The 12263-nt window shown below is 38.8% G+C and overlaps 1 protein-coding gene across 2 annotated transcripts in view; it reads left to right on the forward strand.

The window, feature by feature from the left end:
• The window catches only part of NELL2 (neural EGFL like 2), a 156047-nt gene extending 145090 nt beyond the window's left edge, over nucleotides 1–10957 (forward strand). For both annotated transcript variants that reach the window (XM_065857926.2, XM_065857932.2), the window contains exons 17-20: nucleotides 3017–3210; nucleotides 4914–5090; nucleotides 7266–7490; nucleotides 10161–10957. In XM_065857926.2, coding sequence (XP_065713998.1) covers nucleotides 3017–3210; nucleotides 4914–5090; nucleotides 7266–7490; nucleotides 10161–10211 — 647 coding nt within the window. In that variant the 3' untranslated portion in view covers nucleotides 10212–10957. The remainder of the gene's footprint in view (nucleotides 1–3016; nucleotides 3211–4913; nucleotides 5091–7265; nucleotides 7491–10160) is intronic.
• The last annotated feature ends 1306 nt before the right edge of the window (nucleotides 10958–12263 follow it).

Consider the following 12263-nt stretch of genomic DNA (forward strand, 5'->3'; position numbering starts at 1 on the left):
AGCCTGTCCATATGGTTATGGCATTTGGAGACCTGGTTATGACTGTAAACAAAACAGTAACATAATTCACCATCCATAATAAATCCAAAGTCAAAAAGCTGAACAAAGTTTTGTTTGGTATGGATGATTTATGTGCAAGTTCTTAGCAGATAGTGCCTGAAGTTTCATGTAGAAGAATAATGCAGATGAGAATTTCACGCATCCAAAGTTTGTGTTTCTCTTGCTGTGTTATGAACACACTGCTGTTTCTGATTAAGTTAGAATCAAAACCCAAATAGCTCCTACTTTGACCAGGGATATTTAAATTGCCCCATCTAGAACATCCATTTGCATGAATCAAACAACTGAAAAAAAACAAGGTTGGGATTTCTCAGAAGTTCTCAATGTTGTGTAAGCTCAAGTCAATACCAGAGTCAATTATGAAACCTCATTTATTTTCAGTAACAGTGCACTAGCTGTTAACCTTGTTGAAAAACAAACATCAGAAGCATTTTCCTCATGGGCAAATTGTGAAATGCACTTGTACATAGGTGCCAAATGCAGACTTAGTGTTTGTAGGGTCACCAGTTTTTGTTTAGAAGAAACTGGTTTTATTTACATGACAGTTAAACTTTGTCCAAGTATGTCATTAAATATGGCTGCTTTCAGTTAAGTGTCCAGGTTGTTGAGAAGTGATATTATTCATTTATGACACTAGCCGTGTGAAAGCTTTGTACAAAAGGGTGTTTTAAACAAATGAACACAAGTGTCAGAAAGTCATTTATTAAAGGTGACTTCAGTGACGAAGAGAATCCTACTGTTAATTTCAATCATTATGTTTAAACAGTATTTTGTTTGTTCTCTTTACAGCATAACTTCAAACCAGTTAGACTGAGTATATGGAGATCTTAAATTGCCAGATTGTATGATTTTGAGCATGAATTTAAGAGAAAATAGAGGAAGGAGAGAACAAGCTCTTCCATCCCTCTGCCTTGCCCAGACCAGCATCACTCAAACCATTCCTGTTAGCTACTTGTCTAAAAACCCTCAAGGCTGGAGGTTGCACACCCTCCACAGGGCCGCCTGTTCCTCTTGTTCTATGCCCTCACTGCTGGGATGAGTGTCTCTGTCTGATGTGCCCATGATGTTTCAGCTGTTCAGGGCCATGCGAACAGCCACCCTGAATTAGGTTCATGATCCCGGTTATCTTCTACCGTATTGCAACAGTGGCTGAATCCAGATGCTTCTGAAAACAATGAGGTAGAAGATTTGAGATCTGAGATGATTCATCTGTTCTGGATTATCTGATACGTGAATATGGGCACCATAGACCCTAGTGCGTGAAATGTAATCTCTCTTCCAAAGCCTGTTAGCGTTTCAAATTAAATATTCTTTCTAGCTTCATACACTTTTGGCTAGGCAATTTTTTTCGCCCTCTTAACATTCTATGGCAGTGATTGTCGTAGTTTGTCTGTGCATTTTATGAAAAGTTATTTCCTTTTACCAGGCTTAAATCTGTTGTATTTCAGTTTCATTCACTGTCCCCTGTCTCATGTGTTAGGCAACATGAAAAACAAAAGCTCTCAACATGTCTTCTCTGGAGTATTCATTATCTTTTTCCTTATATTCCTTCTTTGTTTAGATATTAACAATCCATTTCTTCTCAAATGACGTTTTACTCATCCTTCCTATAAGCCCATGTAATTTTGCCATAGCTTTTTTTGAGATGGTGCCACTGTTACTGTACACAGTATTTGAAGGAAACCCACCATGGTGCTTATTTGTACAATGGAATTCTAATAATTTGCCTGCTGTTTTTCATCTCAATTCATATTCATGTTAGCAACTTGTTTACTTTTTTTTTGGACTGCAACCATACTTGGAATTGAAATGATAATTGAGTTGTTTTGCTTTAAACTGGATGTGCTTGAGGTGAATTGGAGGTTTCAATTCTATTATTGAACCCAAAGCTGAGTGTTTTGTTAAGTTTTTGTGCTGATGGTGAAATATACATGCTTGACCATATTGCTTATTTTTTTCTTGTATTGTTTTGTTGGACAGTTAAATATCACAACAATACTTTTTAATGAACTCTAATTAAGACCTTGGGCCAGACTGTTGTGAAACTGTATTTAGATTTGTCTCAGTGTAGCAATATTTACAATCGCCATAGATCTAGTCCTTACGCTTTTAGTGTTTTCTGTCTTTTATTGCATAGAGCTGCTTACTTCATGCTCTTTCAAGGCTTTTCTCCCGGATACGTTTTCTCTATATGGACAGATGTAAAAGCTAAATAAAGACTATTGAAGTAGAACGCAGCATGTGCTGCTAGTTTGCCCTTGCAAAATAATTGTGTGCGCCTTGATGAAGCAGGCCTTTAAAGGTACTCTTGAATTCTTTGAGACAGTATTGTTTTGAAGTCCTTTACCTTTATTCACTGGAGACATTTTTTTTCTTTATTTTTCTGTGCTAGACACAAGGGCTATAGATGTCATTGCAACCTGAATAATTAAAATATTCTCGTTTGCACCCCCTAATGATGGAACTTAAAGCATGGTGTGCTTGCTTAAATGAGCTTACAGGTCAGACGTCACCTTTCACATTAACTTCACAGCAAGTGAACTCAAATGTGCTAGACAGTGCCAGTGAAAGGTTTTGAAAACAAAATTCTGCAGCTTTTCTTGTTTAACTGCATGTCTCATGAATCGTTGCCACAAATTAATGCTCTCTAGGGAGCGGAGAATTATTTTTATTATGTTTCCCATAATTTCTTTATTCTAACTACTTTACTCAATGGAATTCACTTAGAAAGATTAATGGGAAAACTCAAAATACCATGTTTTAAAAGCTGCTGTGACTTGAAAAATGTTTTTTTGTGAACTTGTAAGTTATTTCTCCCCATTCTGGTGAAGTGCAAATTAATTTTCAGCTGAAGGCTGTAATGGCCAAGAATCATTTATATTGACTGCCGACTGCTGCAAGAACATTTTTGTTAATTGAATGTAGTCTAAGAGCATTACATGGCATGTTTTTGCAGACATTGATGAATGTGGAACTGGAAGGCATAGCTGTGCCAATGATACTGTTTGCTTTAACTTGGATGGTGGGTATGACTGTCGATGTCCCCATGGCAAGAACTGCACAGGAGACTGTATCCATGAAGACAAAATCAAGCACAACGGTCAGATTTGGGTGCTGGAGAATGACAGATGCTCTGTCTGCTCGTGCCAGGTCAGTAGAAATAGCTTCTTCTGCAAGATGGTGCTAGGGATGAAGGGAAAAGTATCATGATTCACATGAAATTCCTGTTTTAGCTGCCTTCTTGTGTGTGTGTGTGTGGTGCTACAAAAAAAAAAAAATGGAATTGTATATTATATAAGGTTTTGGGGAGAACTTGTCTCTCCAGCTTGCATGAGCAGAACTTCCATGGAAAGTTTCTTATGTGATACTGAAGAAGGAAGATACTACTATTTGGTTAGCAGAAATGCCACCTGTGTTCCCTGAGTGGGCATTTTCATGCAAAGAAACTGTCTGGACACATATTGGCATTGGTGGCTGAAACCAGTATCTCTAGCAGATGCCTATAGATACAAGTAGGTTCTGTATTTCTAGAGTAATTCAGGTTAACTTTCTCAAATGTTTGCTGTGAGAAGCTTCATCCTAAGCTAAATGCTGATGGAGAATGAAGGTCCAATCCACTGCTGACAAGGTCCTTACCATTTCAGTAGCTCAGGTTTCATGAGCGTGAATTCAATTTCAGACTACTTATCATCTTATGTGAATAATTACAGAAAAGAGGGACATATCTGGAAGTTTAAAGAAACTGGACTGGCATCTTGTCCTGTCCCACTCAGTGGGGTGAGGGCAGAGTTGACTTTTGAATACTCTGCAGTAACCAGGAGTAACGACAATTACTCAAGAGGTTCAATTAAATCATGAATTTACTGAAAACTCAGTTGAATTACAGGGAATAGTGGCTTGGCAAAAGTTTGTAACCAAATCATAAATTTTAACAAGACTTCGGTAACAAAACTGGCAACAATATTACCCTTATGTGCCCAGAATAAAGTTAGAGAAGGAGAGAGAAAAGAGATAGATTAACCACACCAAAGGTCAGTTGATCCAGCGATGATCTCTGTAGTTCTCTTGGTGGTGGATACAACGAAATTTCACCTCTAGTGTCCCGAGTGAGAAGTTTTTTAAACTTTAGTTCATTTGCATGTGAGACAGGAGAGGGCAACTCATCTCCTCCCTCTGCTTGCTTCTCTTGCCAGCTAAGGGGACTGTTCCAGAAATGAGTCTGTGGTCCTGGAAGCACCCAGAAGTGAGTTGGTTGGTCCTCTAGGGCTAGCTGGTGATTCGTTATTTCCCCTGGATGGTCAGTGATCACTGAATGACCCTGCCTTCCTGCAAGCCCAATTAAGGAGGACTCAAGGAAAAGATACCATTAATGAGGCCTTCATTTTACAAATAATACTAGGTAGGCCTTGAGGAAGAGATAAGTCCTGCCTTCACATCACCTATCTCTCTCTCCCTGCCAGGAGTTGCAAAAAACAGCTGTTTAAGGCACAACAAGGTGCATACTATGTCCGTGACACATCTGTATGAGAATGGTTTAAACTTAGTACAATCCATTAAAATTTGACCCTTGGAAAAGACTTGGTTGGGTTTCATCACCTTAGAGGAGAGCTGTCTGAAGGTTAGTTGTATGAAGGATATATATAAGACAACAGAGGAACTTTCTGGTAGTTACTGAGTGTGTATTATGGATTCTGCCTCTGTTTGAATTGTTTTTTGGCCAAGATACCATGTAGCGGAAAAACTCATGAAGCGCCAGTGGCTTAGAATTATGCCAAAAAATCAAATTTTGGTACAAATACTGCTGGAGTTGGTCACATTTCTGCCATTGCTCTATGTCTGTCTTCCAACAACAGAGTGGATATGTGATGTGCCGGCGAATGGTCTGTGACTGTGAAAATCCCACTGTGGACCTATTTTGCTGTCCTGAATGTGACCCGAGGCTCAGCAGTCAGTGTTTGCATCAGAGCGGGGAGCTTTCCTACAACAGTGGTGACTCCTGGATCCAGAACTGTCAGCAGTGTCGCTGTTTGGTGAGGCTCCTGATTGCAGCAGCAGAGACAGGAAGGAAAGGATATGAGATATTCTGATCTGTGAATAGTTAGTTTTCATGCATTAGCATCCATTTATTTTCCTCTGGAGTGTATGCATATAATTGAAATCTAGTTTTCATGGATATTTGTCAGTATTGTCAAGGTCCAGTCAAAAATGCATCTTGACACAATAGACATAATAGAAATTATTTACTCATTAAGATTGTTTTAGCAAAGAGTGGAGGTCATTTAGATATGGCATGTACACAGCAATGCTCATGTGTTCATTCATTCAAAGACTGATGTAGCTGTATAAGGAAATTCTAAATATGAATTTATCATCATGGTTCATAATTCCAAAGATGCCAATAGACTAAAATCTGTTTATTCATTCAGACATTCTGAGTAACAGAAAAAAAATAGTAAGACTTGATGCATTTTTCAAAATAGTGAAATGAGTTTTGGGAAAAAAAAAAAAGATCTTTTAAAGCATGTGATCTTTTTCCTAGGCATGTATTTCAGAATCTTGAGCGAAAATTATTGTGCATAATGCCATTCAGGAAGTTTGTGTGGCAGAAAAAATCCCAAGATAAAAACAACTAGCTTTTACCAGAGGTTCTCTCCAAATATAAAGCTTAATCCACCTAGCAGCTTTCTCTTGTCAGGGTATTATGAATAACAGCCAGAAAACAATTTCTGTAGACATTGTGCTTTCAGTGTTACTGCTGCTAAAATCCGATGAAATAGATTCCCAGGTGCTTCATTAAATGTCTTAAAAACGAAACAAAACAACTTACAGTTCGGGATCTCAGTAGATTTTCCTCTTCTTTGTTGTTTTTTTTTTCGATATGCTACTTCTGTAACTAAAGCCTTCTTTCTTTCAGTTGTTAGGGATTTTTTGCGGGGGTGACAAATATTGTCTACTCCTTATACTGTCCATCACTACAAAAAATAAATTGAAATATCAAGATCACTGGTTGGTTTTAACATTGCTTTCATTCTTACCATCATGTGATTCAAAATGAGAAAAATTGACCCAGGTGAAAATTTTGTAAAAGGGTAACTTCGCAATACTTTTTGCAACAAGAGGAGAGAATTTTGAGATATGGCAAATCCCTGGGAATTTTTTTCAGCTTTTACTCTGGAGACATTGAACTCACTATTCTCAAAGTCTTAGGTACAGTTTTTATGAATAAACTTCTTTCCTTGGACCAAATGCTATTTTCCTTGCCCCCCCTAAATCCAGGCTACTCAATCTGTGTTTCAGATGAGCTGAGTAAGTTGGAGGTCAGAGAGGGACCCACTCCAGAAGTAATATGCGTTAGTGACTTCTGTGAAGTCTCTCCTTTGACCCATGGATCTGAAACATTGGCCCTTGTCCAGAGTTGAAGAGAAGCTGACCCAAACTTCTAGTAACTGATGTGAATAATCAGACATCTTGAAATTGTTGTACAGTCATCCAGTAACTTCCCCTAAGAATATTCTGGCCCAACGCAGGTCTCTGCTTTGACCTTTCCATACCCTGACCATAGTGAACCCATGATGCAGAAAATGTAATTAAGTTTGGAAGTTCAGATATTCTGATCACAGCGTCTAAAATGGATAGTAAATGGACGGAGGTCCTCTCACTGAAAATGTGCTGCTGTTTCCTGCTGCATTTGGCTGCTGGCAGCTGACACCCTTCGTCCAACAAATGCATTTGTAATGGTGGCAAAGAAAAATTCCAGCACATCCAGACTTGAACAGCTGAAGTCTTTCTATGGCAAACCAACAGTCCAAGTTGATATAAAAATGAGAGGAAATAGGAGATTTCAAAACACTTTTGCAGTTCAATCATATTGTGGCTTCTGTCACTTGCAGAAGTAGGAATTCACAAGGACAGATCCATATTTTGTATTTCATGAAGTTTATGGAGAATTTTCAGCTGCAGCTTGATGGAGAGTGTTTTGAAACAAGTTAAATCTAATACACTTCCTGAATGGCATGCAGAAAAAAGCACCCAGGATGCTGTTTCCCTCAAGCAATGAATATCAGTGTTTTCTGCACTGACTTCTGAATAGGACCAGATGGATAAAATTAACCAGCTGAGAAACATAATGCTGAGTCAGATGAACAGATAATGAAACAAAATAAGAGCTAATAATCTTCTCTTGTTCTTGTAACATTTGTAAACAGCAAGGCGAAGTTGACTGCTGGCCCTTGCCATGCCCGGAGGTGGATTGTGAATTCAGCGTCCTCCCCGAGAATGAGTGCTGCCCACGCTGTGTCACCGACCCCTGCCAAGCAGACACCATTCGCAATGACATCACTAAAACCTGTCTGGATGAAACCAATGTTGTTCGCTTCACTGGATCTTCTTGGATTAAGCACGGCACAGAGTGCACTCTCTGCCAGTGCAAGGTGAAGAGCATAAAAATTAAGCTGGGATTCCTCTTTCCCAGCTTGTTCCGTGGAGTATTAATATTAATGCACTGAGTCCTGTCAGTGGGTAGTTGGTGTCTACACCTGTTTAAAGCAGCAGAGGTAACAGTAGAAGTGATCAGCTTATTGAAGTTTGCTCTTGCACATGCTGGAAGGATGTTTTAATGTGCTAGCAGGTCAGAAGCAGGACAACAGCCTGTGCCGCAGAGTGCTGTGGACAGATTAGTAGGTTTGGTTTTCCACCAGGGTAGCTCAATTTAAGTTTGATGGCAGTTTTTACTATATAGCTCCATGCTATCTTGGAAATTTATAAAGTAACAAATAGGCATGTAAGACCAGATTTCACACAAGAAATTTCTTCTGTGTGTGATAACACTATAGCGTTATCAGAACTGATTGAATTGCTTTTTTGAGAATAGTAATAGTTTTGAGAATAAAAGGACTAGTTACGTGGTTACGTTGCTTTCTTTAAAATTAATAGCAGAATCAACATCATATTTAGAACATTTAATAGTTTTTTGTAGTCAAAGGAATTCATTGTCTGAGAAGAAACATTAATGGCTATAGGCTTATGTGAATTCTGGCATCTCTTTTTAAAGATGCAAAAAACAAAGGAGATTAAAATAAATTTTTCCATTCAAAATAAGCCTCTAAGGTGAATTGTATTTTCCACCATCCAATACTGAAGAATGTTTCTACAGTAGCCAAGGAGAGAGAGACAGCAGGGTTTATTCAGAGATCTTTAATTATTACTTAAGTTCACAGCTGATTTTGCTCTTTATTTTACATCCTTCCCAAGCACGATACTTCCCAAACTCTAGTACATGACACAATTTGCTACTTTGAAAAGGCACTCAGAAAAAGTAATCTAACTTCAGCACATCCTCATGGGAGAGACGGGGAGTAACTGTTCATTTAGTAGACGTCGTCAGGTACCACCACCTTCCTCCTCTACGCCGGACAGCAGTTGCTGCTGTCGAGGCATAGTCCTTTCACATGGTATGTGCCGAATAAGCGTAGGCATTTGTTTTGATGTCAGAACGGGTCAGTGGTTAGAAGAAAACACTGTCTTCTGGCAGAGTGGCTAATGGTTAGAAAGCCACGTGCTGCCCAAAGGATGTTGAAACAGGCTCACATGCAGAAACCCATCCTTTTGGGGTCCATAGCTGGTGGCATACACTAACTCCAATGCCAGAAGCTACTTTTTGCCTCTGCAAGTTGCTGAGGTTGATGTGTGTTGGTTTCCCCATCTGTAAAACAAATATTTATGTGTGATTCTTCTCAAAAGCACTTTTGGGATTCAGGAGTGGGAAATGTGTTCTCCCTGCTGTACTGCTAATCAATGGCACACAGGTGGCTGATGGCCACCTTTGTCCTGCTCCCACCTGCCCTTTTAAGCAAAGACTGAACCTTAAGCATCAACTAATTTATATTCAATGTAAACACATACATAGACTCATAAAAACCATTTCTGCATTGTGAATATATACATATATATCTATCTAAAATGAAAACAGATACTCCACCAAAGCTCATAGATTTTGTATGGCTCAGATATGAATCTGCATAACAGTGAAGACGTACCACTTTGTCCCTCAGCAAGCCAAATCTCACTCAGTTCTCTTTACACAGCAGTTTTCTTTTTGAAATACACTACCTACTCATATTGTTAGCATTTTAATAGCAGCCCTCTCCCTACAGATCGGGCTAATGCTATGCCCAATTTGTATAGTTCTCTGTCTCCTCACATTTTTCTTACAGAGCATCATATGGAAGGTCAAAACTCCAGTCTAAGCCTCTCTAAGCAAGCTATAGTAAAATAGGTTTACACAAATCCTTTAAGAATTCAGAAACCTGGCCATCAGCTAAAGCTAACTTAGCCAGAAAACCATTTCAAATCACGAGAAGGTGGACAGTAGGATTGTCTAACCTATAACAGGAGTGAAAGAAAATGGTTGAGTTATTCAGACCTTGGTCTTTAATCAGTCCTGGCAGTTTAGTTAACTGAATGTGCTTGGAGTAATTTAAAAATAATAAACACTTTTCATTTGCATTGTAAGAATCAGACTTAAGAAGTAGTAGAGATGCAGAAGACAATTTCCCCAGTACTTTAATGATGTCCATAGGCAATCTGTTCCCTTAATTGGTAATATTCTCAGAAGAATGTCTGGACTATCAAGAAAAACTTAATGGATTAAAGGTGGCTGGTATTACAGACAGGATGTATTAACTTGAAGCATTCAGGGCTAAATAAAACCCAGAGTCCCTTCTGCCTGATCTAAGTAAAACTCTCAAGTGCCCTCTCTTGTTCATCAGCTTTGTGTACTTGAGCTGATGCCTGATACCTTTATGTTGGGAACATTTCTTCCACTGATCCCAGCTTCTTTCAGTTTGAGCCTTGTACCTCTGTGGTAGAGACCACAGCAAACCAAGCAGTTAGAGGAATCACAATAGCCTGTTCCCCTGGGCAAGGAAAGGGCATGATGACAGTATCATGAATCTGATCAAAATCTATAGGTGTCTTCTGTTTTACACATCTGTATGTTCAAATCTGATGAGTATTTACAAATGGCTGAGCTTGTTAAATTGACTGAGTTTGTACAAAATGCTAATTGTTTAATTTCTTCTTTCTGTTTTTCCTTCCTTTAGAATGGCCACGTCTGTTGCTCAGTGGACCCACAGTGCCTTCAGGAACTGTGACACCAACAACCACTTTCACAAGCAGTTTCTGGTTAAAGAATTTTCCTTCACAAAAAAGACCTTTAGACCAAAAAATGTACAAAATTAAAGTTAAAATTAGATTGATTTTTGTCCATCTAAAGTGCAGATATGTGATGAACAGTTGCCTGAATCAGAGTGAAATATGTGGGACTCAAGACAAGCTCAGACATGTAAACCTTTGTATGAGGTCAGGCCCAAATCCTATGGCTATTTGTCTGTCTGACATTGTTATGCAGAATCTTAGGTTAGTGTAAAGTGGCACATTGTAATGCTGTACATAATGATGTCAAGATCCAAAATCAACTAGAAGGTCTTACAGGGTCTTCTGAAGCTCTGAGTCCAGCACTTGATGAGATGCAGAGATTTGTACCTACTCATATTCAAATCTGCACAAATGTGTTTGATTGCTCACTGCAGAATTTAGCAGATGTTTAAGTAAAAGGATGAAGCCTTCAGGAATAAAGAATCTAGCAGCTAAGATGTGATATGTACAGTATGTGTGCTGAAAAAAAAAAATAAAAATAGAAGTTATTGTAAAAACAAACAAACAAACAAAAAACTAAAAAAAAACCCAAAATGCACAGGCATGGCTTCTTAATGTTTTCTGATGGGAAAAGTCATCAATATTTCCTTGTTTTACTGCACTTACTATTATTTCTTGATTGAATTTGTTCAGTATAAGCTTGTTATTGTGCAAATTTAAATAAATATTTCTCTTACCTTGAGTTTTTCTTTGTGCTGTTTTTCCTTTTCAGGGATTTCATTTTAATGCATGTTTTTCCTGCTCCCTCTTTGCCAGCATGCTGAGGCAGCTGGGCAGTACAGAAGGAGTTATCACCAGTCTAGGTCCTCTACGTATGGGAGCTTCTGCCTAGCACAACCTGATCCTGTCGTGTGTTATATTTGTTATTCTTCTGGGAATACGTAAGTAACTTCATACATCAGAGCCACTACAATGGATTGAACAGAAAATTCATGTGCCTAAAGATCAGACCCTATGTACCAGAATGGTGCTGTCACCCAGAGCGGATACAGACTACTTGTGTGTGACTGGCATCTGTTCAGATTTACAGGGGTCCTTCTCCAGATTCCTCCTCTCTTGAGCTGCTGCGGGTTGGTTTGTCTTTCTGTAAGCTCCACAGCTGTTTCAGTGGTTTATGTAAAGTATCTTAATGCATAGGGATCACTTCAATATGCAAACCCTATTTTCATTATTGTACTGTTGGGACAATAACTAGAAGAGGCTGCGTGACCAAACCTATGTTATTCTGGAAGAGAAATAAAGAATAAAGCGGTGCTTGTAAATGATGGGCTGAAAAGACCAAAGTTGTAAGGAATGCATCATGAGCAGTGGAGACAAAACAGAAGAGGAAGAAACTGCCCAAGATGACAGCATCCTTCAAACACTGCACTAGGTGTCATGTTGTTTTCAAAGTGCCTTGCTCCTCTTCAGCATCTCTTTTACCAGTTCAGTAGATGTCATGCAACCTGGACAGGCAAAACTTCCATTAATATTACCTCTGTATGTTACTAAGTTACAAGGGAAGTCCATGTATATGTTTTTTACAAACCAGAATTATATTCCTGCAAATAGATGCTGCTTCAGAGCATTTCATGTACAGCAGGAGATCAAAAGAATGCCATGCAATTGCCTGTATCTGGTATGTGTTCCCTTGAGCCCTAGTGTCTTCTGAGTACTGGATGATTTCGGAGCAGGGAATACAAGAAATGCTAGACTCCTGAATGTAAATAATACAAACAAACCCAAGAAACTAAAACTCTGGAAAAAATGCAAAAAAACCCCACCAAATCGATAGTGTACCTTGAACCATCAAAGCTATGAAGATGTTCAGACCAAATAAACCTTCTGTACCTACTCCATAAATAACAGGTACTCAAGGGTTTTACTGTATTGTCTAGTTCTCGGCAAGCTGCAATCAAAGATTTTAAAGAAGAGGGTTAGTTTCTTGACAAATAATCTGTTTTCCATACAGTGTTTTCTTGCCTGCCATTAATTGTCAGGAGGTCACA

Source organism: Patagioenas fasciata, chromosome 1 (assembly GCF_037038585.1).
Source record: "Patagioenas fasciata isolate bPatFas1 chromosome 1, bPatFas1.hap1, whole genome shotgun sequence".
Taxonomy (NCBI): Eukaryota; Metazoa; Chordata; class Aves; order Columbiformes; family Columbidae; genus Patagioenas; species Patagioenas fasciata.